Source organism: Spinacia oleracea, chromosome 6 (assembly GCF_020520425.1).
Source record: "Spinacia oleracea cultivar Varoflay chromosome 6, BTI_SOV_V1, whole genome shotgun sequence".
NCBI lineage: Eukaryota > Viridiplantae > Streptophyta > Magnoliopsida > Caryophyllales > Amaranthaceae > Spinacia > Spinacia oleracea.
Genome location: NC_079492.1, coordinates 140,746,550 through 140,770,687, shown reverse-complemented (window position 1 = coordinate 140,770,687; position 24,138 = coordinate 140,746,550). Strand labels below are relative to the sequence as shown.

The 24,138-nt window shown below is 40.5% G+C and overlaps 3 protein-coding genes across 5 annotated transcripts; 1 reads left to right on the top strand and 2 right to left on the bottom strand.

Annotated features, from left to right (window-relative positions):
• Positions 1-1,358: 1,358 nt before the first annotated feature.
• Positions 1,359-4,479, top strand: LOC110788322 (uncharacterized). The gene is made up of 5 exons (XM_021992952.2): positions 1,359-1,549; positions 1,648-1,745; positions 2,055-2,154; positions 3,486-3,668; positions 4,110-4,479. Exons 1-5 carry the CDS (start codon positions 1,493-1,495, stop codon positions 4,230-4,232), a joined length of 561 nt encoding a protein of 186 aa, XP_021848644.1. The 5' UTR covers positions 1,359-1,492; the 3' UTR covers positions 4,233-4,479.
• A 652-nt stretch (positions 4,480-5,131) lies between these two features.
• On the bottom strand, positions 5,132-8,875 carry LOC110788298 (putative 57 kDa heat shock protein). Of its 2 annotated transcripts, none has more exons than XM_056833321.1 (4): positions 8,649-8,875; positions 8,116-8,529; positions 7,961-8,026; positions 5,132-5,461 (listed from the first exon to the last, which is right to left on the bottom strand). In XM_056833321.1, exons 1-4 carry the CDS (start codon positions 8,686-8,688, stop codon positions 5,361-5,363), a joined length of 621 nt encoding a protein of 206 aa, XP_056689299.1. In that variant the 5' UTR covers positions 8,689-8,875; the 3' UTR covers positions 5,132-5,360. The 2 variants fall into 2 exon arrangements, with proteins under 2 accessions (XP_056689299.1, XP_021848616.1); XM_021992924.2 differs by lacking the exon at positions 5,132-5,461 and adding an exon at positions 5,925-6,639 and having other exon boundaries at positions 8,649-8,851.
• A 774-nt stretch (positions 8,876-9,649) lies between these two features.
• LOC110788308 (uncharacterized) lies at positions 9,650-12,827 on the bottom strand. 2 transcript variants are annotated; one of them, XM_056831316.1, is made up of 5 exons: positions 12,647-12,827; positions 12,392-12,565; positions 12,016-12,087; positions 11,834-11,911; positions 9,650-10,286 (listed from the first exon to the last, which is right to left on the bottom strand). In XM_056831316.1, the coding sequence occupies exons 1-5, from the start codon at positions 12,678-12,680 to the stop codon at positions 9,889-9,891; spliced, it is 756 nt and encodes a 251-aa protein (XP_056687294.1). In that variant the 5' UTR covers positions 12,681-12,827; the 3' UTR covers positions 9,650-9,888. The 2 variants fall into 2 exon arrangements, with proteins under 2 accessions (XP_056687294.1, XP_021848625.1); XM_021992933.2 differs by having other exon boundaries at positions 12,182-12,565; positions 12,647-12,823.
• Between the last annotated feature and the right edge of the window lie 11,311 nt (positions 12,828-24,138).

The window sequence follows — 24,138 nt, the reverse complement described above, 5'->3', positions numbered from 1 at the left end:
GTGTACATATTTTGCTAGAGAAAATGCGACAGAGGTCATCAGTAGGCATGAACACCCTCTCAATACCTAAGTTTTTTAGTTTACGGAACAAGGTCGAAGTAGGGAAGGATCTTCAACCGGGGACATTTGGGGTCAGATTCCTGATAGTTTTACGAAACTATTAGTTATACAAAGCTACAATATTCCTATTAATGTTATTGGCATACTGATTGAATGCATTTACATTGGTAAGATGTTGAATTTTCAACCCTTAGCCCCTCATAACTTTTTGTTCAAGATTCGTCACTCCACTCAGAAGTAACTGGTATTGATTTCCATCATGTACTCTAATTAAACTCATGTGCAAAGGAAAAAGAATATCCGTCTAGGGATAAAAATGTTATATAATTTATTTTCATCTAATAATTATACGTAACGAATACTTATTTAGCTACTCCCATAGTCCCATTTCAACCGATTAGGCTACTTTTATGTTCATACGCTCACAGGACTTTTAGTTGTTCACTTGAATGTGGATAATTTCAGTTGGAAACAATAATAGTTTTCTTTTCTACCTCTTCAAAATTTCGTTATTTTTCACATAGTTTTTCGTCTTGAGTTAATACTCTATTCAGGTGCATTGAACACCTCATTATAGAATAGGGAACCAAATACTTTTTATTTTTTGACAGGCCAAGCAGTCAAGCACTACTTCAAACAAGTTATGAATGCTTCTTTACGTTTTGTTAAGCATTTCGACTTTACATTTACAAGAGGGGGGAATTTTGTGAGTGAGAATCAAAGAAAAGCTTAGAATCCTAATTAAAAGAACGAAAGAGTACACATGCATTATAAACAGAAATATTAAACATAATCAAACATTTATGTGTTTAATACTTTCTAATTAAATAGTTACAATTTATAATCGTATAACTAAAAAGTTTAATGGTGACATCAACCATCTTATTTGTAAGGTGGACCAGGCGGTTTCATAAGAGGGCCTACACTATTGGAAAAACAAAGTTACATACTTATTACATTGTAATAAGTAATAACCCCTTAAAATTGGTAATAATCCATAGATCTTAGCTCTAGCGGTGTAGTAACTACAACTTAGTGAGAGAGGGGCGTCAACGCCGTTAATTAACTTAGTTGGTTAAACTTAGAGTTGATTCCGAGTACATGTCTTGAGAATCAAATTGATCTCGTTTACATCATTCACCTTTTGATTAGTTAGGATACAATCTTGAGAGAAAACTGTCATAAATTTTTTTGTATATTTTTTTTGGGAAAAAAAAACATTCTCCTTTTGTTATACACGCTTGCGCAAAAATGCATATTTATGGATTGGGCCTTCATATCAGTCACTTACTCACTTGTACATACTCTTCAATTCTTAGTTGTTGTAGGCCCATCGTTTACCCACTTCCTTCCTCTGTACTTTCTCTCTCCTTTTTCTGCTTCTCTCTCAAAAATCTCTCCCCAGAAGAACGAAAAGCAGTGAGATCAGAAGATGCCGGCGGTTGCTCCACGATCCGGGGATGCCATCTTCGCCAGTGCTGAGCGTGTCGTAAGTTTTTCCTTTTCGTGTTCGAATAATTCCCAATTTCAGTACTGTGATTGATTGAATTTGAAGAGCATAAATTGATTGATTGATTTGGCGAATAGAATGCGGAATTGTTTACATTAACTTATGGAGCAATAGTTCGTCAACTGATTACGGATCTGGAAGAAGTTGATGAAGTCAACAAGCAGCTTGATCAAATGTGAGCATTTTTCTTATTTTCTTTTTTGGTCATTGTGTTCTTCTTATCATATGAATCGCATTGAATCATTTGTGTTGTTAGGTGATTTCCAATTGCAGTTAATTTTCAATTGGGTTGTGGTAGCTATGAAATGCGATCATTGCACAGATTGCAGCCCTATTTTTTTTATTGATCATTTGTCTTCCCTTGTTCTTGCATTGATTTTACATTTCTGGGCACCTCTGAAGCGCACATTGCTGTACATGATGTGTGTTGTTCCTGGTGAATGTCAACTTCTGATTGTCTGTTCAATGTTTAATTTTGTTGTAGGGGTTATAATATCGGTGTGCGATTGATTGATGAATTCCTAGCAAAATCCAATGTCTCTAGATGTGTGGACTTCAAAGAAACTGCTGAAGTTATTGCAAAGGTCTATTTCTTTTAATTGTCTACATGCGAATTTGCATTTTAGGCTTGTCAATAGCTCACTTGATTACAACAGCTGATCTACAATACGTCTTTGTTAACATAACACTTGATGGATTACTTCCCCTTACCAAGAACAAGTCCGATTATATTATAGCTGATATCTTGTTGTTCTTAAGTTCCATGAACTCAGAAGGTTTTTGCATTTCACTGTCAGTACAGGGGTTTTTTCTGGGTTCTATATATATTCTACTTACTTGCTAGAGTGTAAAATTTAACTATTCCTCAATGAATCAGCTACTATTTCTTAATTTTAGCATTTTCACAACCATCCCCCTCTTTCGAACTATCCTCCAATTGTTTATAGGGAGAGTTCCAAACGGAGGGGATTGGAGGCAGTCGTGAGACATCCTTTACCGTCAATTGATGTTGCTTTGACTTATGACTCTTTTATCCCCAAGACTTGCATTATATCAATTCCTGCAGCATGCCGTAACTTAGCAACTTTTGCATACTTTGTAGAATTTTATGCTTATAAACCAGTAAGCCACAAATTGGAACATGTAACATGTATTTGGTAGAGAAAAGGTAATAAAAACCGATCAATTCTATCTTTTCTCTTCCAGTACTTTTTTGTGAAACCGGTTCAGTCACTGTAAACTCCTGTTCTGATTTTTTTTTTTTTTTTTTTTGTGTGGTATTTGTACTAATATTAGTTTCGTTTGAACTTTGAACGTCTCGTTTTTTTTTTCCAGCATAGACTTAATTTTACTTCATTAATCACCATGAAGGAAACAATACACCAAACACCTAGTCTCACCTATTAAGTACCAGTATCACCTAAATTAATGTCCTGTGAACGTATCTAACTAGACATCATTTAAATCTCGCTAATGTCTCACCAGGGAGAGGATGTGGAAAATCTGAAATACTCATATGATTCTATAAAGCCTTCTGAAAGATGGATGATTCTTTTTCTAATGGTATTAATTATAAGGGAAGCTTCCATAGTCATGAAGTTGGTATCTTTCAGTAACTTGAGTTATTTTCAGACTATGGTAAACCCTGTCTGATGTAAATCATGTAATGAATAATAAAGCGCTAGTCTTATCTTACATAACAGCAATTTAGTTGATAGCTTTGTTAGATAATGATTTCTATGTTGTTTATTATCGTAAGTGCTTGGAACAAAAATGGTTATTAAACTGCATGCAGGTTACAGCTTTTTCTTTGATTTTAGAAAGAGAATTTCCCTAATTTTGTCAGTGCGGTCTATAGCTGCCATTACGCAAATAAATAGGAAGAAATTTTAACAACTTTATGGCATGCGAACAGGTTGGCTTCAAAATGTTTCTCGGGGTGACTGCAACAGTCACCAATTGGGATGCAGAGGGAACAACTTGCAGCCTTGTCTTGGAGGACAATCCTTTGGTGGATTTCGTTGAGCTTCCTGACACATGCCAAGGCCTTCATTATTGCAATGTTTTAAACGGTGTGGTCAGAGGAGCTCTGGAGATGGTGAGCTCTTGCTACCTCATGCAACTTTCTTATCAATTTGTGAAATTGTTTCCTTATTGTGATTATGATTTTGTTTACTCCCATACAAAGGAGAGTATGCTGCTGAATTCTAAGAATCAGACACTCGTTAAGCTGATATGAGCTATATTTTGTCTCATCAGCTGCCTTGATATGTTTCATTGTTTCTTTAATCTAGCTAATATGTAGTATGAGTACTATGTTTTCCTATATCTTCTTCTTTTATATGAGAGGGAGGGGTATATTTTAATGTTGAGCATGTCTTTCAGTTTACCTATGTTTCCAAAGATGTCTCCTATGGTATATGAAACTCTCCTCTTCTTGACAGGAATGAATGAAGACACCCTGTCACGGAGTATTTATTTTTGTTTCGTTCCCACTTATAATTAGCTAATCTTCCCCTGCCTCCATTTGTATTTGTAGGTGTCAATGAAGACAGAAGTGACCTGGATTCGCGATATGCTACGTGGGGATGATGCGTATGAACTCCAAGTTAAGCTCCTCAAGCAAATTCCAGAAGAATACCCATACAAGGATGATGAGTGATTCAACTTCTCGTTGCTTTTTATTGTATATTGTCTTTGCCCCCCAAGGTTTGTATGCCTACATTTCACTACCCGCATAGTTTTGGTAAATTGTAACGAAATAGGTTCGTTCCTCATTATGTGCTAATACTTGCGGGGTGCATCCTGTAGTTAATCACGCCTATGTGGTAGTAATGCCTAGTGTTATAGAATGTCCAAGTACTGTATTGTTCTTTTTGCCATTTATGCAATTTCATTGATCCAACATATTTCAGGGATTTAATTTATCGGGGTGATTAGTTTCTTGTCACCATGCATGATTAGAGTAGCATTTTTATTTTTCTAAGGACCAGTTCCGGTAACTACAGATGAGCTCCTTAAATGGATTATTAGCACTGGGAAATACCATAAGATACGGTGTACTACTGTAGTGAATTTCTTTTATGCCCATAATAAGGTTTGATTCCATGGCATTAGCCGCGAAATTGGAGGTTGCGAAGTACTCTTAGATTTTTTGGGTGTTGCTAAATACAGAATTTAATTTCTTAATACAAAACTAGAAATGACTAAAATACCCAAAAATATTAAATTAAAAAAAATACTCCGTACTATCAGCTTCAGAGTACGGAACTTCCCATAACTGCAAAATCTAATAACACCATCATCAACAAGGAGTCAAAGGAATGTAAGGGTACGCATAGAATACCCAAAATAATGGCCAAATTCTCAAGACCTCGTTAGTTTTTAATGGCTGCCAAGCCTGCCATGGAAATGGTTTGTTTTGGTTTGTTATATTAATGGTTTTGATCTCACTTTCAGCGGCACTGGTGCAAAAGCATAGGAAGACAATGATGAGTTTGATATATTTTTAAAAAAAAATATTTAATAAGGATTTATAAGGGTAGTTGTGAGTTTTCAAAATTTGCACAAAGAAATTGATTTTCTGCCTTTAGAAACTATGGATTTTTTTTACATAGATTTAACTTAAATAAATTGAAAAAAAAAAAACACTACATAAATATTACACTGAGTTACAACAGCTATCAACACAAGAACTATGAAAAACATAATAGATAGTAGCATCTTCTGTTGTCATCCCTTGGTTGATGAAATGCAGAGTACTTATTTTCCCATTGTCATTCGTGATTTCTTATCGAAGAGATAGCCTACGTATGGGCAGCAAACACTGAGAGAGTCCCTTGAAAATCTGCGAAACTTGGAGGACACAGAGAGAAGTGGAAGTGAAAGAACCTGATCACGGTCAGTTGTAGAGACTTTGTGAGCAATTCACCTTGCTCATTACCAACATGAGTCAATAAAATTGACTCGGAAAGCATATTATAAAACCCCCAAAATTTGAGGAGCAGCGTTTAGATTTGAGATTTTGAAAGCGATGAGAATAAATCTTATCTCTAACCTAAAATGAGAGTTAACAAAAGTTAACCTTAAAACCAACCTGGCAACTGAAACCCATGAACACAAAGCCTTCCTCCCCTAATCCTAATCAACCACATTACTCTTAAGCTTAACTAATACAGTAGTATTTAAATTAAACAGTTTGGCGACAAACACTGATAGACGTCTGAAAATATATTACCAAATATCTGAAGCCCCCAGAAACAAGCTAGAGACTTGCATCTTCAAAAAATGCTACGAATAGCTGTTTTGTTTTGGTCATATATAGGAGCTTGAATTACCATATAACTCAAATAAGTAGTGTTTTAAAACAAACTCAGTTTTAAACATACCCGCTACTAAATTTAGGTTTCAACATCGAGTTCAAGCTAACCTAGAAACAAGATCCCCTTGTACATGCTTGCATATTACAAAATTCAAATAAGCACATAAAACATACGAATAAGTGTCATGATCATAATGCAAGCTCACTAGCTAAGATACTGATCCAAATCATATCAACTGGAAAGTAGTCACAGCAACCAACACCAATACTCTGGTAGAGTACTAGCATCAACGCCGAGGCTTCTCGAAGCTGACTCTGAGGTTACCAAAAGCTTTACGCTTGGGGGGTTGACCGGGTCTAGAAGGAGGTTCGTAGCAATAAATGTTGGAACGCAGGTCAACAGAAGAACTCTTGCTAGCTAAAAAACGAATGACACCATCTGTAATATCATACTTAACAATCTCATACTGGCAGCATTCACATTTAGTAACCAATGAACCAATGTAACCTCGTAGACCCTCATCGAACGTCGAGTCCTTCTCAGCAGCATCAACGGCGAAGGTGATGCGCCTATCCGCATTCTCAGTCAGGCAAAACAATTTGTAGTTTGTCATTGGAACATCTAATCGCACATAAATAAGATGTTGAGTGTGGCCAATACTAACTATCTTGTGTTCATACACTCCTCTAACCCCGCTTAGAAGATACGGGTTGATGTGCTCTGGTCTTCCTCCCCTCAATTTTATCCCTATAATATGTAACACCTTTTTCAACCCAACATTTATTAATTCAAATATGCACATAGCAATTAGGATTATAAGAAATTAGATAAAATGTTATATATTTAAGGGAAATATGTTAAGAGTGACTTTTTATGTGGTTACTTTTGTGAGAAATGATCTTTTGAAACAAAAGTGGCAAACAAGGGCCTTTAGTTCTTGGCATATAGGAAGTAGGTTATTGGCTAGGACCTTTAGTTAGATTTCGAACATTGACTTGATTTTTCTGGCTACCCATGAGGCCTCCACAGTCCACAACTCTACAAGTTCCCATCTTTCTCCTTAATTAATATCTCAGTCTGACACCCTTTCATCTCCAATCTCTTGTGCTCAATGGTCAGTGCTAAACTGAAATGGGTGAGTGGTCTAAAACGTTGATTGCTAAGCTCTCTTGTGTTGCAATTATCATTTGATCAAGTATAGGGGGGAATCCAATAATACATTAAAGTTCATGATTGTGTTTGATTAATTTGCTTTAGGAATTAGGTGCAACATCCATGGAGTTTGGTAGGGGTAAAAACATCCCACACACACACACACACACACAAAACAGAAAGCAAAAGATTGAGGGTTGTTAACAGATGCAATTAAAACAAATCGAGGCATCTGCCCATAAGGTTAACCGATGCAATTAAGGCTTTGTTTGGTTGAGCGGATTTTAGAGAAAAAGAAAGGAAAGAAAATGATTTTTATTATGTTTTGATGTTTGGTTAGATAAATGACATGAATTTTGATGGGAAAGAGGAAATATCCTTTATAAAATTTCAGTTTCCTTTCCTCCCAAAATATGATTTATACACCCGAGTGCACAATATTGTGCACCCTGTTTTTAAAAGAACATATAGTTCAAACACAAAGAACATACTTCGTATTATTCATACCCAAAGAACATATAGCTAATGAACATATAGCTCAAATCCATATAACATATAGTTTAAATTATTTCACTAGTACATGTACATTGAAATCATTATCAATGTTCATTAGATTTTCAATAAATGTTCAACGGGTGCACCATGAACACTGTGCACCCGGGTGTATAATCCAAATTGCGTTTCCTCCCAAAATTGGAGGAATTTGAGAGATAAGAGAAAATAAAAAATTGTCATTTACATTTCCTTTCTCTTCCCATCATTTCCTTCCCTTAAACCTTAGACCAAACATACAAAAATAAAATCTTTTCCGTTACGTTCCGTTCCTTTAATTCTCTAACTTTCCTTTACTTATAATGAACCAAACAAGACCTAAAACAACTAGTTTAATGTTAGAAATGAAGTGGGACGGAATTACCAGAAGGTTCCTCAGGAGCATGTTCAATGTGGGTTATAAAGAGCTCCCCTATCTCAATTAATTCCACTGCATAATAAATATTAGAATAATTAATTAAAAATGCAACTAAAAAAAACAAAAAAAGAAAAGGACAAAAAAGAAAGAAAGAAGCAAACCAGTATCATCATCATATTCTTGTTGAGGAGGGATGGAAGAATTGTTAGGAGAGAGAAAATGAAGGGAGCCATCGGAGCAAGGGAAGAACAAATGGAGGCTACCATTCTTAACCCGACACTCCACATCTACCATGGCTGGGTCTCTATCAAGGACTACATACCCAGCATACACCCTATCAGATGAATCGATGTGGGCCCACACAACTGGTGCTTTTCCGGTGAAGGTGACGGTGCGGGTGTCAGAGTACTTTGAAATCTTAACGCCGTCGTCAGGAACACCAGGCATATCCACCCTAACGTACAAACCACGACAGCTTTTCTTCTTACCGCCGTTCCACGACCCGGTTACCTGTTTTGCCTCGTAAGCTCCCTTGGGTCCTCTCTTCTGGTAGGGATGAAGCTTCACCTCTTCCTCTGCAACCAACATTTAAACAATATTCAGATTTAAAACCCAAAAAAACAAAAGTAGATTTTTCAAAAAGAAAGAAAACAATTGAGAGAAGAGTGAAGATGGTAATGGAAAGCATGCAAACCGGAAGAGAGAGAGGAAGAAGAAGGAGGAGGAGCTGCCATGGATACAAGGTAAATGATTAGAAGAGAGAAAGAGGTGGAGTGTGATTTTGTGTAAAAATGGTGCAGTCTGATTTCTGATGTAAATAAAAAGGAGGTGTCCAAAAGCCTAAAAGGGGTGCCAGCTGCACTCTACACTCTATACTATACTATACTGTAGCAGCCTCATTTCTCTGATACATTTCATCAAAGAGCTATTCCTAGTTTCCTACTCCTCATCAACACTTTTGATACGACTCCTCATCAAATAGGTATTCATAGCCTAATATTTTTAAAATTTTGGACAATGTAATTTAGTACGACTACCTAATGTTTTGGATTTTTTTTGGCCATAGTAAACAAGTTTCTTGGGTGCATTAGACTATTAGAGCAAGGGTGCTTTCTTTTTTTTTTCTTTTTTTTTGGTCATAGATTGAACTGTTCTAAAACATACTCCCTCTGTATTTATTTAAGAGATACACTTGTCTTTTCCGACTGTATTTATTTAAATACACTTGCCATTTTTAATAATTTATCAACCCCACCATCTAATTAAATAATCTATCTACACCCCACTCTCACACCCATCCCCTAAAATGACATGGTTCCCACTTATTTAATTTACTTATTAAAATATCTACTCAACCTCACTTGTTTCATTACTTTATTTCATTCAATTTTTTTTCCTTAATACCCGTGCCCGGCCAAGTATATCTCTTAAATAAATACGGAGGAAGTATTGAAATTGATTAAATCTGATAGAATCTGATTGGAACTTAATCGATGTTCCGATCACCACCCTAAAAGCTCACCTCTTTCTCAAATGTTAGACACATAGGAGTATGACACTATGATATTGATGTTCCCCGTGCAACGAGGGTCTCTTAAAAAAAAATATTCCTTTTTACCTTTGTGTTAAAAAAAATGAAAATGAGAGATACTCGTAATAAGCATTATGCAACCATCGATAAGTTCAAACTATAAATATTTTTAAACGTCCATTTTCCATGATAACAAAATATGTTGATCGATTTACAAACGTATTGTTAAGGACATACTCGGCCAATAGTCTGGAAACCACAAAATTCACAACATAACCTACTTGAGTGTTTGAACAATGTACAAGTGCTAGTTTAAATTTGGTCTAAAAAGGCCTAACCAAATTAGTACTACGTAGTTCCTACTTGATGAAACATCAGGTGTTTACAGTCTTTGCACCTTCTACTACTTCTTCTTCTTCTTCTTCTTCTTCTTCTTCTTCTTTATCAATGATACCCTCAAGACACCATCTTTCAGTTGTTGAATTGCACCATCAATCTCACAGCAATCACATAGAAGGATGACACAACAAAGGTACTTCCGACCACCTTCATCAAAACGGTACTCCTTTGGTCCAACCCCTCCCAAATTCATCGAACTCCAAGACTCTCTGTACCTTTCCCTATAGGCAGCCGTAAGCTTGTTACCTCGATTAACCATTACAAATGAACTGTTTTCTTTAAGTCCTGGCATATCCACCCTTATGGACAGCGTCTTCCCATCTAGCACTTTGCTATCGCAAACTCCTTGCATTCCTTGCAGCAAGTATGGATTGGAATATCGATATTCATAAGGCTCAATAACTGCATATATATATCAAGAAAGAAGTAACTTCAGAAGTCAATTAAGAAATTTAACAAAAGTAAAACTGTTGCTACCCTCCAAATTAGGACAACAGAGGAAGGGATAAATGGAAATAACCTCCAAATTAGGACTACTACGAGGTACATGGATTGATCATTGATGGAGCTAGGGGATAGATAACAGTATAACACAGCAATGGTCACAAATAAACCAAATCAAGTCCAATTGCATTTCTCAACCCCCTATTACCTAAGGACTTACCTCCTTCTCTTTGAAGAAGCTTTCTTATGGAACTTTTTTGAACCACGTAAAGGGCAAACGAATAAAATTACACACACTTCATCTTGGATATAGATTAAGGTACTCGTTTTGTTAGAAAAGCTTGCAGAGTTGACTAACAAAAAAAAGAAACCACACCAATTTAAGCGCGCTAAAATGTTCTTTACCATGAATAAATGTATCATGGCCAACAATAGTAGTAACCATTAGAGAACCTACTCAAACATTGATTTATCTTACTAAACAAACAATTAATTTTCTACCAATGCTTGAAAAGATACCGATTTGAATCATATAGGAAACACTGGAACACCGTCCAAATGTGCATATATATGGCTCCTTCAATAAACTGCTATAGATAGTATACCAAGCTTTAGTTGCTGTTTGGTTGACATGGAAAATCATGAGAAACATGACTTCCTAGGAAGTGGAAGACCGTGAGATGTTTGATTAACAAAAATATGGGAAGTTGCACTTCCTAGGAAGTTTCACTTCCCATTAAACGGACGAAATTGCTTACCTAGGTAGGTAAGTGAAAGTTCTCATGTTCAACAAAATAACATTTCCTACTTAGTAGGAATGTCTATTTATCATAAAAAACTTTCTCCTATGAAGTTTTAATTTCTATGTTCAACCAAACGAGCCCTTTGATGTGATTTTTATGCCCAAGAAAGGTTAAGCGGAAAAAGAAGATCAATAGATGATTTGCATTAAGAGAGAATGTACTGTTCTATGATTTAGATGTGAAGCTAATTTGCAATCAATCCCACAAGCAACAATTCAAGAAGCGCGTAAAGCAAACACTAACTACTCCATATAAAGAAACATGTACCATTTGTGCTACACAGATGATCATTTTCCCTTTTTCCTTGTGAGGATATTAACTAATTTAATCAACTAACTACGGAGTATATTGTAACTGAATCGTAGTATAACAAAAAACAAGTAGTTTATGTCATTATATGATGGTGAATTGGTGATCATGTTCGACAATGCTCAATTGAACATATACTCAGCTCTCCAGATGCAAATTACTTCAACTAAAATAGAGGAACAAGATCATGAAGCGGATGAAATTCCGGAACACTATTATGAGGTCAAAGTAAGATAAATGAATAGTGTTAAAAGTCAAAATAATTCAATTATTTAGAAATTGAGGTAATACGATGATACAACATTATAAGGTTTTAGAGTTAAGAACAAACTAAGGAGATTAACAACATGCATTGATGAATAGATGGTGAATTGGTGATAGATAAATAAGAACCTGAAAGATGAGATTTTCGTTTAACGCCTTTGCAGCACGAACAGTTGACGGGGTGGGAAACAACCTTGTCAACACGGCCTTCAAACAAACAGAAATCAAATCCCAACTTTAGCGAAACCCAGTTACCCAGATCAATTAGGCAAACTCAAGTAATTACACTCCCAAAACATATAACAATATACCTAAAATTACATTAGATTGGGCGTCAATTTGGTCATCATAAGAGTCTTGACAAGGCCAGAATGTAGATGAACCTTGAACAAATTCAACATTTGATCAATTAGACCATTATGACAATCATAATAATAAATTGAAAGAAAAAGAGTGACAAAATTAAAGATGGTAAACCTCTAGAAATGATGGGTTGAGGAGAGAGAGAAAAGTGGTTATTAGAAGGGAAAAAGTGGAGAACACCCTCGGCGTCAGGGAAAAACAACCTCAGGCAACCATTTTTGACAATGAATTCAATGTCGATGAGTTTAGGATCACGATCAAGAACAACATAACCGGCGTAAACCCTTTCGGAAGAGTCGAGAAGCCAGAGAATTGGGGCTTTACCGGTGAAGGTGACCGTACGAGTATCGCTGTACTTGAAAAGCTTGACGCCGTCCGGCGGAACTCCGGGCATGTCGACTCTTACATAAAAACCTAACTTCACTTGCCTTGCTTCAAAGGCTCCCTTTGGCCCTGCTTTTTCTGCATCTTGGTATGGGTGCTTCTCCACTTCATTTTCTGAAATTATGACATTTTTAAGTAAATAAAATTCGTAAATGTAAAGGAAGAGGATGAGGACGAGAGAGTGGGATCAAATACCTGATGGAAGGGAGGAAGAAGATGAAGCTGCCATGGCAATTGGCAATTGTGAAGTGTTGCTTCCGGGATGAGGAAATATTCAGGGGACGATTCAATGTCTATGTCACGGTTGTCACCCCAAAATGTTACAAAATGTGGAATGTTCCCTCCTATTTTTTTTAAGGTTTTTTCAAAATATTCAATTACTCCGTACACCAGAATTCGGCATACGCCCGAACAAAGCTAAATCGGTATTAAATCATTTTAAATATTAAAATGTTACTCCCTCCGTCCCGGAATACTCGACCCGATTTGACCGGCACAAAGTTTAAGGAACTTTAATTGACTTATTTAATTTAATAGGTAGTAGTTGATAGTGGGGTATTATTTTAATGTTGTTAGTGGGAAATGTGTAAAGGGGTGGGGTTGGGGAGAGTAGGGTTTGAATTTTTAATTATTTTTTGTATGGAGTAGGGGTAGGTGGGTTAATAGGGGTGGAGTGAGAAATAATATAATATTGTTAGAATATTTCCATTTTTAGAAACAGGTCAAGTATTAAGGGACGACCCGATAAGGAAAACAGATCAAGTATTCCGGGACGGAGGGAGTACTCAATTTCAACCGTGTGAAAGTTCGTCCAGGCGTAAAACTATTCATCATTTACTTCATCCGAAATCGAAGTGATATATTAACGAAAAAGAAAAATTAATCCGACGTTTACCGGAAATTACTCGATTTTATGTGTTCATTCATAATCGATACGTACCAAATTGCTGACCCGTTTTGACTTCTTGACATTTGAGACGTAAACATTTCTCAATTATTGTACTTCATTATCCCAATTTAAGTGTTATGTTATCATTTTTGAGAAGTTAACTCGTATAATTGGACAGGAATTGGACCTGAATCAGACCGGATTTGGATCGAACCTAAAAATTCTTGTTCGATCCGCGGTCCACAAAAATACTCGATTACGGGTAAAACTCGGAAAATTCCGGTCCGCACCGATCGAAAACCCGGATTATTTTAAAAGCTAATTAATCTTATAAAGAAAACTATGGGAATATCGTATAAGTTGTATAAGAAGTTGTGAAAAAGTTGAATTTAACCTCTTAAATCGCAATACTTAAATACCGGTCCAAACCGTTTAAAAACCGGACACGATAAATTGGCCTATCAAGATAGGTACTTGCACACGATAAATTTAATTACAAACCCTACTAATGGTATTTACACACAAATGGGAGGGTAGTGAGGGGTATATATAGAGAGATCATATTAATAACTGTCAATTTCATGTCCTTTGTGATTAAGTAGGGACATTTTCCATATTGAAAACGGACCAATTTATCAGTAGACCGTTGTTTTTTATTACATTATGTGAAATAAAAAATCAAATTTAAAATAACAAAGTAAAAGTACATGTGATTACACAAGTAAATGTTGTTTTCTTGTATCAAAGAAAACGCAATTCAACCATTCGCTAATAATTAATAAAAGGTTGAAAATATGGAACAATGTTTAAAAAAAAAGTGTGTAAACTAATTAGAAACAATGGGAAATAGATGAAAACAATTAGAGTGGGCTGGTAATTAAAGAAATTTCCAACCTTTTATGCATGTGCTTAAGCTATCTTTCTAGTTCGAATCCTTCAAACACAACCTGCCTATAAAGAAGGCGTTCCAATCCCTCAACCTCAAACACAGCGCATTGATAAGTTCAAATAAATTACAATCTCGGATACTCAATATTCTAGTTTCTAGCTGTATTGAGATTATTTTCTATGCGTGATGAGCGTAATCTGTTTGGTGATGTTTGGATTATGAAGCAACATCAACCTGGTGATTCCGATTGTTGGGTGAAATGGATCCCTTCGATATTCGAATATATTCTTGCTTTTTCATCAACCGGCAAATGTTTGGTACAACCCTGCCCGTGAGGAGCTAAAGGTGGTTGACCACTCCATTGTAGAATATCTTGAACATGCCGAAGGTATTGGTTTTGACAGGGTTCCAATTGGGGGTCATCATCATGTTGAAAGTCTCGTCTCAACCAATTAGCAAGTGAATTTTTTGAGACGTGAATGTTTGTATCTTAATATTTTATACTAATGTAGCTACTTTGTATATGCAATGAGTTTTTATCGTTGAGGTCACTTTGGGTGCAGGGTTTTCCTTTGTTTCGTTTTGATCGTTGAGTTTTTTCCATCGTACAACATACACATTCGCTTTTAATGGTTAAAATGCGATATGATCTTGATCGGTTATTAAAAGCTTGTGTATAGTGAATTAGCCCGTGTATAATGAATTAGCCAAAATGAATTAGCCTTAGCTTGTGGACAATTGAGAAATCTACTAGCCAAAATGAAAGCCTCAACATGTAATATTTCAACCTTTTATACGGTTGAAATACGTTCTATACTACTTTAAATTAACCGAATGATACAAATTTTTATCTTTACATACTACTAGTATTTTGTTTATAGAGTCATGACTAATTATTTACTCGCTCATCATGTCCATCTCACCACCTTACCTACAATTCGAAAATCATGTCCAAAATGTCTTAACTCTCAAAAATGAAACACCCAAGGCCGAGTAATCTACGCCAAACCGAAAAACAAAACAATCACCAAGAAGAGCTTCGAACGAAAAGGAGGTAGAAGCAGTAGCTTGGCTCCTCTTTCACTTCTTCGATGATGGGCGGGGCTTGAAACCACCGCACACGAAAACGCAAAGAAGGCTTCCTACCTTAATTTGGCAGCGGCCTAAAACCGAAACCCTAGCTCCAAATCGAGGTTGAAATCTTCGCAGCTCACTTTACCACTAACAAACTGACTTTATCCCTAATTTTGCGGCTCACCGGCGACCCAAAGAAGGTGGCAGGGTCAGGCTGCCGCCAGTGAGCAGAAGAGATTTTAGGGTTTTGGTTTTTGGGTTTAGAGAGAATGCGGAGAGAAAGTTTAGAGAGAGAAAGTTTTATGAAACTTATCCAAACTTATCCTCTTTTGTAATCTTGTCACTATTTACATTGAAGAGAATCTCCTTATTTCTTTCTAATACGTATTTAAAAATATATTCATGTAATCTTATTTTGTTCGTCTCAGTGTATAGTTTAACAATATCAAATTTTTATATTTCTTTAACGTATGTATTTGGAGATATATACGTTTAAACATTGAGTTAATGCAGACTAAAAAGTCAAAATGAGACTAATATTAAGAACGGGGGAGTAATAGACAATGGCTAGGCAATTAATTAATAGAAATCTTTGCTATATTAATTGTTTGGGCTCCCAATTGATTCTCAATTGGGCCACTAAGTCCAAAGCCCAATGGCTCTAAACAAACAGCATCAAACCCACCAATGGCTAGTCAGCCATCCATCAAGGCCCAAGGCCCAAAAGCAATAAATGACCTATGGGCATTTATTATGCAAACACTATAAATAGGCCGCCAAGGCTCACACCTCAAGGTACGTCCAATTTACCGCCTTAAGACTACTCTTCTAGAGAACTTCTCTCTAGAATCCGAGCATCATTCTTACTTAGGCATCGGAGGGGCTTTCCTCGGAAACACCCCCGAGGCTAGTAACTTTGCTATTGTGCAGGTGAATTCGGACTCCACTCATTCAAACAAGCAAGATCTTCAACACATACAAAAGGGCCTTCATTCGAAGCCCATTGTTTCCATCTTTACAACACCGGAACAATTTGGCGCCGTCTGTGGGGAAGAACACTTCAAAGCCTTTGAAAGACATCAATCACCTCTTTCCGCGAAAATGGTGAACGATGTTGTTAACAACAAAGACGACGATATGATGGTGCGGTCAGATTCAGAATCTGACCAAGAGGGGCACCCTCAATCGATGGCGAGGTCACAGCCAAGCAGAGCTACGACCGCCACAAATGCAGGACCTCCGATTCCAACTAGGGAAGAGCTCACTGCGGCCATGACCATCATGCAAAACTTCCTCTTCAATGAGAAGCAGCAAGGGCTGGCAAATGACCGCAGAGAAGAGAGGAGGACCAGGCGAAGGCTGAACGAGCCACCCAGTGTGGAAGTGTCCAGACCCGAACGAGAACTCCTTCCCTTGACAGGTACACACTTGACGTCGAGGTGGATGGAAAGCACGTGGGACACCCAAAAAAGGGCACAACAGCAACCAGATTGGTTTGCGAGACCATCGCCTACTCCAACAGCTCTCCAAAGCGAATCAACTACCCGTAACACTCGGATCCGAAGCTCGGTGCTCAGCAGGTTGAGACCCTCGGTCCATTCAAGGTTAAGACCTTCGATCCATACGAGACTCGGGGTAGGTGAGTCGAGCAGGTCTGGCGAACGACCCGAGGTCAGTAGCCGAGAAAGAAGAAGAGACAGGAGGCATGATCGAACCCCTAGCCCCCATCGTACGCCCGAGCGTTCTAATCACAGAACCTCGGCAAACGAAGGCATCAGGGCTAGACTCGGGAAAAGAATCATGACTCCTACGTCATCCCCTTTCTCGGACGAGCTGATCATGGAAGAAATACCGAAAGTAAGACTGCCAGCGCACCTAACCTACAGCGGAATCACAGATCCGAGGGATCATGTCATCTCATACGAACAGCAAATGTTCTTGAGTCCCTACTCCGAAGCATGTTGGTGTAAATACTTCCCAACCACGCTAACCGGAGTGGCGGGAGAGTGGTTTAGATCGCTGCCGAAGGGATCGATCAAGAGCTGGAAAAAGCTGAAAAAGAGATTCTGCACACAGTTCGTGAGCAACAATCGCCCCGAGCGAACCACAGCAGAACTGACCTCAATCCAACAAGAAAGAGACGAAAGTCTGAGAGAATTCATGGCCAGATTCATGAAAGAATCAACAAACATACCAAACTTGCAGCCAGACGTGGCCATCTTCGCCTTGAAGCACGCGCTCCAGGAAGGGAAGTTCCGTGACGAACTCTCAATGAAGAACCCCTCCAAAATAGCTGACGTGCTCCAAATGGCCGATGCGTTCATCAGAACCGAAGAGTTCAACAAGGCCGCTGCAAAATTGAAGGGATCGTCAGATCCGAGAGACACAAAGAATAACCAGAGCAGGCCCGAGGGCGGCTCAAGGAAAGGGAAAGAGAAAGTAGGAGCTAGAGAGATGAGCCCGAAGAAAGACGGGAGAAGGGGTGAACTTCAACCCAAATACACCAACTACACTCCACTAACTCTGCCCCGAAAAGAGATATTTAGCCTCAACAGAAATGATGAAAAGTGGAAACTACCGGGGAAGCTCAAGTCCAACCCAGCTCGGAGAAACAAGAACAAGTGGTGCGAGTTCCATGATGACTTCGGTCACCATACCGAAGAGTGCAACTCGCTGAAAGATAACATTGAAGACCTCGTTCGCCGAGGCTACCTGAAACAGTACTTGTTAGACCGAAGGGAGGAAAAAGAAAAGGCCGCAAGCGGCAAACAACACGAGCAACCCCAGAAAAGGGTCTACGAAGCAACAGGGCACAAGAAAAATGACATCCTAGTGGTGTTCGGGGGACAGAAGTCTGGCCAGGCCAGCAAAAAACACCTAAGAGCCCTCTCCCATCGGGTCAACTTCAGCGCGGTTGGAGACAACCAACCACACCCCCCGAACATGACCTTCACTGCTGATGATTGCTTCGGAGTCCAGTACAAACATGACGATCCTTTGGTCATTTCCATGGACCTCAACAATCACAACGTACATCGAGTGTTAGTCGACGGAGGAAGTGCCGTCAACATCATCTTCAGAAACTGCTTCGAGCAGCTGATCCTCGAAGAACCAGAGGAAGCACTGACGAAAGTCAGTTATCCTCTGATCGGATTCAACGGATCCGCAGCTATCCCTCGAGGAAAGATCACCCTGCCAGTCACAGTGGGCGAAGGCCAGGCAGCAAAAACCCTTCGGGACGAATTCTTGGTGATGGACTGCGACTCCGTATACAACGTAATCATGGGGAGAACCATGATTCACAAGATGCAAGCAGTCCCCTCCACATACCACCAGCTGATGATATACGTCTCGGATGCAGGATTCGCCGAACGAATCAGAGGTGATCAAGAAGTGGCGAGAAGAACCTGCCACACTGCTGTCCGAAAGCCCAAGCTAGGGGACGGCCCCGAGGAGGAAAAAGGAGCTACGGGAGAGGAAAGCGAGGCAAAAAGGAGAAGAGCAAGCACGAGCAGCTTGTCTCCCGCGGAAGTTGATGCTCGCCCCGAAACCCTATCCCCCGAACCGGATCAAGAAATGGAGGATATCTTCCTCGAAGATGATTCAGACAGGAGCGTCCGAATAGGCAAGGGCCTAAGCTCGGGGCTCCGAATCGATTTGATCCGATTACTCAGGGATCATAAAGACATCTTTGCATGGTCAGCAGCAGATATGCCAGGGATAAATCCGAAGCTGATTTGTCACAAGCTGGATGTCAACGCTGAAGCTCGGCCAATCAAGCAAAAAAAGAGAAATTACTCCTCGGAGAAAAACAAAGCCATCGCCGAGGAGGTTAAAAAGTTGCAAGAGGCCGGATTCATCGAACCATGCATGTATCCGAAGTGGCTGGCCAACGTGGTGATGGTCAAGAAAGCGAACGGCTCATGGCGAATGTGCGTAGATTTCACAGATCTGAACCGAGCCTGCCCCAAAGACTGCTATCCCCTGCCAAGGATAGATCAACTGGTTGACTCCACCAGCGGCCATGCACTGCTCAGCTTCATGGATGCCTTTTCAGGCTACCACCAAGTATTCATGCACCCCGATGACAGGGCAAAGACAGCGTTCATCACAAGCGCAGGAGTGTTCAACTACAAAATGATGCCTTTCGGCTTGAAAAATGCCGGAGCCACCTACCAGAGGTTAGTTGACCACGTCTTCGCCGACCAGAAAGGGAGGAATGTGGAGGTCTACGTGGATGACTCCATCGTAAAATCCATCAAGGAGGAAGACCATGTCAAAGACTTGGCAGAGACCTTCGGAAATCTGAGAAAATACAGCATGAAGCTGAACCCAAAAAAATGCGTCTTCGGGGTGAAGTCAGGGAAGTTCCTCGGATTCATGGTGAGCGAAAGAGGAATTGATGCGAACCCGGACAAAGTCCAAGCGGCATTGGATTTACCCGAGCCGAAGACCAAGAGAGATGTGCAGAGGCTAACCGGCAGGTTAGCCGCACTAACAAGGTTCATATCAAAGGCCTCGGATAAGGGAGCCCCCTTTTTCAAAGCACTGAAACCAAAGAACCTCCCCGGGGGAGAAGCAGAACCAGTCAAGAAAAAAGGGGTCCCGAGGAAAGTGGATCCCGAACTGATATGGGAACAGGAGCAAAAAGAAGCTTTTCAGCAACTCAGAGCCCACCTAGCTCAACTGCCGACACTGGCCAGACCAAAGGAGGGGGAAACCCTGTACCTATATGTCGCAGTTAGCCCTGGAACCGTCAGCGCAGTGCTTCTTCGGGAAGAAGAAAAGAAGCAACAGCCAATCTACTTCACCAGCCGAACACTCACAGGGGCCGAAACCCGGTACCCACTCATCGAGAAAGTCGCATATGCAGTAGTGGTAGCTGCACGAAAACTGAGGCCATACTTCGACTCCCACCAGATCACAGTGCTAACTGACCAACCGCTCGAAAAAGTACTCGACAAAATAGAGAGGTCAGGAAGATTGGCTGCCTGGGCCTTCGAACTATCAGAGTTCGGCATCAAATATCAGCCGAGGACAGCAATCAAAGCACAAGCATTGGCAGACTTCTTGGCCGAGTGCTCATACCAGGAAATGTTGGATGATACGAAAAGCACTTGGGAGGTCTTCACTGACGGATCTTCCACAATAAACGGCTCAGGGGCAGGAGTTGTACTGATCCCCCCGACGGGGAAAAGCATAGAGTATGCATTGAAGTTCGGCTTCAAAGCAACCAACAACGAGGCCGAATACGAGGCCGCAATCGCAGGGATAGAGCTTTGTTTATCCCTGGAGGCCGAACATGTTCGCCTCAAAACTGATTCCCAGCTTGTAGCCAACCAGATCCGAGGGGAGTATGAGGCCAAATGGCCCAGCATGACAGCCTATTTAGCAAAAATTAAATCCTTAACGTCAAAGTTAAGATCCTTTGAAGTCATCCTCATTCCCCGAGGACAGAACACGCAAGCAGACGCACTGTCAAAACTCGCAAGCTCAACACTCATCGACCTAAACAGGTCGGTCCACGTGGAAGTTCACCAAGAGAGAAGCATCGACTTGCTACCCACCACAGTATGCAGCTTACGTACCGAACCTAGCTGGATGGACGCAGTAGTTGCATACAAAGAAAGGGGAGAACTCCCCGAAGATAAGCTGCAAGCGAGAAAACTGAAAAGATTCAACAGATGGTTCATCATCAGCGCCGAAGGAGAGCTCATGAGGAAATCATTCTCTGCTCCGCTGCTAAAATGTGTGGGTCCAACAGACGCTGACTACATCCTAAGGGAAATCCACCTCGGGATATGCGGAAACCACATTGGAGGTAGGACATTAGCACATAAAGCCCTTCGGGCTGGGTACTGGTGGCCCACTATGGTCTCCGAGGCAAAGCAGATGGCAAGGAAATGCGAGAAATGCCAAAAGTTCGCACCAGCCATCCATCAACCAGCTCAAACCCTACAATCAACACTGTATCCCTTACCATTCGCACAGTGGGGGTTAGACATCATTGGTCCCTTCCCCTCAGCAACGAACCAGAAGAAGTGGTTGATTGTAGGAGTCGACTATTTTAGCAAATGGATCGAAGCCGAAGCTGTCTCCTCCATCACCGAACCTCAGGTCCGCAAGTTCATATGGCAGAACATCATCACAAGGTTCGGCATACCAAGACTGATGGTCTTCGACCACGGGAAACAGTTCGACAACACCCCGTTGCAAAAGTGGTGCAAACAGTTCGGCATACACCTAGCATACTCAGCAGTCTGTCACCCACAAAGCAACGGGCAAGCCGAAGCTGCTAACAAACTCATCCTCAACGCACTCAAGAAAAGAGTCGAGGATGACAAAAACAAATGGTTAGAGGAGCTACCCGGAACGCTATGGTCCCTTCGGACCACTGAAAAAGAAGCTACCGGACAAACACCGTTCCACCTTGTATACGGATCCGAAGCTGTAATCCCTGTGGAAATCGGAACAGAAAGCCTGAGGATCCAGGCATACAACAGGTATGATGGGCTCCAAGGAGAAAGCAACAATCAACTTCTATCCGAAGCTCTCGATCTACTGGACGAAGCTCGGAACGATGCAAGGACACTCAACGCAGCCTATTTGCAGAGGGTCAACAAGCATTACAACCGAAGAGTCAACGCCAGACCCCTAAAAGTCGGTGATCTAGTACTCAGAAACGCCGCCTCGGTTCAGAAAGGACGGATCCATGGCAAACTCTCAGCCACTTGGGAAGGACCATACATCATCCATTCCGAAAAAAGGCCAGGCACGTATATGCTGAAACAGTTAGATGGAACAATTCTGAAGAACCATTGGAATACCGATGTTCTCAAGAAATATTTTGTATGATCTCTGTCTGTAAACCAAGTAAGTTGTTTAATGAGAAGAGGAAAGCCATTGGCACCATGTGTTTCATTAAACTTATCTCTATAATTATTGTCCCTTTATATATATATGCAGCCTCGGATCTGATCAATCCGAGACTAAAAACAGGTTGACTTTGCCCATTCCTTGATAAAATTCAAGAAATGACCAAATCATACACTTCAGGGAATCGTCCAGAATCCTCGGATTCGCGGTACCCTAATAAAATTTGTTCGCAACAAACAGTCGCTCGAATCAAGTTATAAAACTCCGGCTCAGATCCACGGATCGCCGAAGGCATAACTAAAGAGGCAGACTAGCGATCTCTTGCCCAGGTTTCCGAACCACAAGAGATCGGAAGAACAATCCAAACCTCTGAGCAGATCGACGGATTTGAAGAGTCTGGAAACTAAAGAGTCTCTTAGCAGATCTACGGATTTGAAGAACTCGCAAAACTAAAGAGTCTCTTAGCAGATCTACGGATTTGAAGAACTCGCAAAACTAAAGAGTCTCTTAGCAGATCTACGGATTTGAAGAACTCGCAAAACTAAAGAGTCTCTTAGCAGATCTACGGATTTGAAGAACTCACAAAGTCAAAGAGTCTCTTAGCAGATCTACGGATTTGAAGAACTCGCAAAACTAAAGAGTCTCTTAGCAGATCTACGGATTTAAAGAGCTCGCAAGATCAAAAGGTTTTTAGCAAGTCTACAGAAAGAGGAGCTCGAGAAATCTACGGATTTAAAGACCTAAAATTGCGAAAGAACAAGTTGAAAAGAAGCAGCCAAGTAACAAACATTCATTTTTTATTCAATATTTGGGGGAAGTACAAATACATTGAAAACCTCAAAAATTGAAAACAAAATGAAACAGTTAAAATCGGCAGCCATCAACAGACAATACCGGCCTACCGAAGTACTAAGAAAGCAAAAAGAAATGAGTACAACGCAGCGCCGAGGCAAAAGGGGGAAAGGCAAGCACATGTTCGGAAGTCCTCAACTGGAACCGACCGACTCTGAAGAAGACGACTGCCCGAATCCCTAACTCTTGGGAGTCTCAGGAGCATCCCCCAGGGGAGCATCCTTCGAAGAACCCCCAGCAGTAGTATCACCTTCGGAAGTCGCCTTCTGGGCCCGAGCCTCTGCAAGAGCAGCTTGGCGCTCAGCTTCGGCCTCGTCTCGATCGGCCTGGCACTCCACCAAGTGATCCTGGGCCCTCATCCAGAGCGGAACCTTCTCATTCCAAGGGAAATGAGGCATATGCTTCGCGAACATCCGCCGAGCGCCCAGGATGCCATTCCAGTATTGCTCCCTACACTGATCAGCAGTGTAGAGGTCAACTCTCTCTTGCTCCAGTTTCCGAATGGCAGCATCCTTCTCTCGGATCTTCAGCTGGAGAACGGGCACCTTGTCAGCTTGGTTCTGAACAATCTCCCGATGCTTGACAAACTGCTGAAGCCTCGCCTCCGCTTCCTGGCTCTGCTTAATGGCCGCCTCAAATTTAGAAGTCATCTCCTTGAGAAGACTGTCTTTTTCTTCAAGTTCGCTCGCAAACTTGGCAGCCATTTCTTTCCTCTCCTTGTCGAAGGAAGCTATCTTTTCAGCATCCTCCTCGACTCGGAAAGTAAGCTTCCCAACTTCGGCCCCGATCTGCTCAGCCGATTCCCTAGCCTCACGACTGTACTGAAGGTACAGTAGCTTGAGGTCCACCATCTCGGCCATGAGCTGCCCAGCCTTCTGGTCCAAGACAGGGATATCACGAGCATAAGCCTCCTGATACCTCCTCAATTGCCTCTCCTCAACCGAGCTACACTCGGAAGCGAACGAGGACCAGAAAACAGCCTGGGAAAGAAGAAAAGACAAGAAAAGATGAGGAAAGAAGACAACAACAAACCAAAAACGGAACTCAAAACAAAATTTCCAACACTTACCTCATTCAGATAATACTGAGCCATCATAGCTGGGTTCC

Excerpts from the sequence above, each read along its gene's own strand:
- LOC110788322 (XM_021992952.2), top strand. The coding sequence starts at position 1,493 with ATGCCGGCGGTTGCTCCACGATCCGGGGATGCCATCTTCGCCAGTGCT. Across the intron at positions 1,746-2,054 it reads AACAAGCAGCTTGATCAAAT|GGGTTATAATATCGGTGTGC; the intron begins GTGAGCATTTTT and ends ATTTTGTTGTAG. Across the intron at positions 3,669-4,109 it reads TCAGAGGAGCTCTGGAGATG|GTGTCAATGAAGACAGAAGT; the intron begins GTGAGCTCTTGC and ends TTGTATTTGTAG.
- LOC110788308 (XM_021992933.2), bottom strand. The coding sequence starts at position 12,680 with ATGGCAGCTTCATCTTCTTCCTCCCTTCCATCAG. Across the intron at positions 11,912-12,015 it reads CCAATCTAATGTAATTTTAG|GCCGTGTTGACAAGGTTGTT; the intron begins GTATATTGTTAT and ends GTTTGTTTGAAG. Across the intron at positions 10,287-11,833 it reads ACGAAAATCTCATCTTTCAG|TTATTGAGCCTTATGAATAT; the intron begins GTTCTTATTTAT and ends ATATATATGCAG.
- LOC110788298 (XM_021992924.2), bottom strand. The coding sequence starts at position 8,688 with ATGGCAGCTCCTCCTCCTTCTTCTTCCTCTCTCTCTTCCG. Across the intron at positions 8,027-8,115 it reads AGAATATGATGATGATACTG|TGGAATTAATTGAGATAGGG; the intron begins GTTTGCTTCTTT and ends TTTATTATGCAG. Across the intron at positions 6,640-7,960 it reads TGCTCCTGAGGAACCTTCTG|GGATAAAATTGAGGGGAGGA; the intron begins GTAATTCCGTCC and ends TACATATTATAG.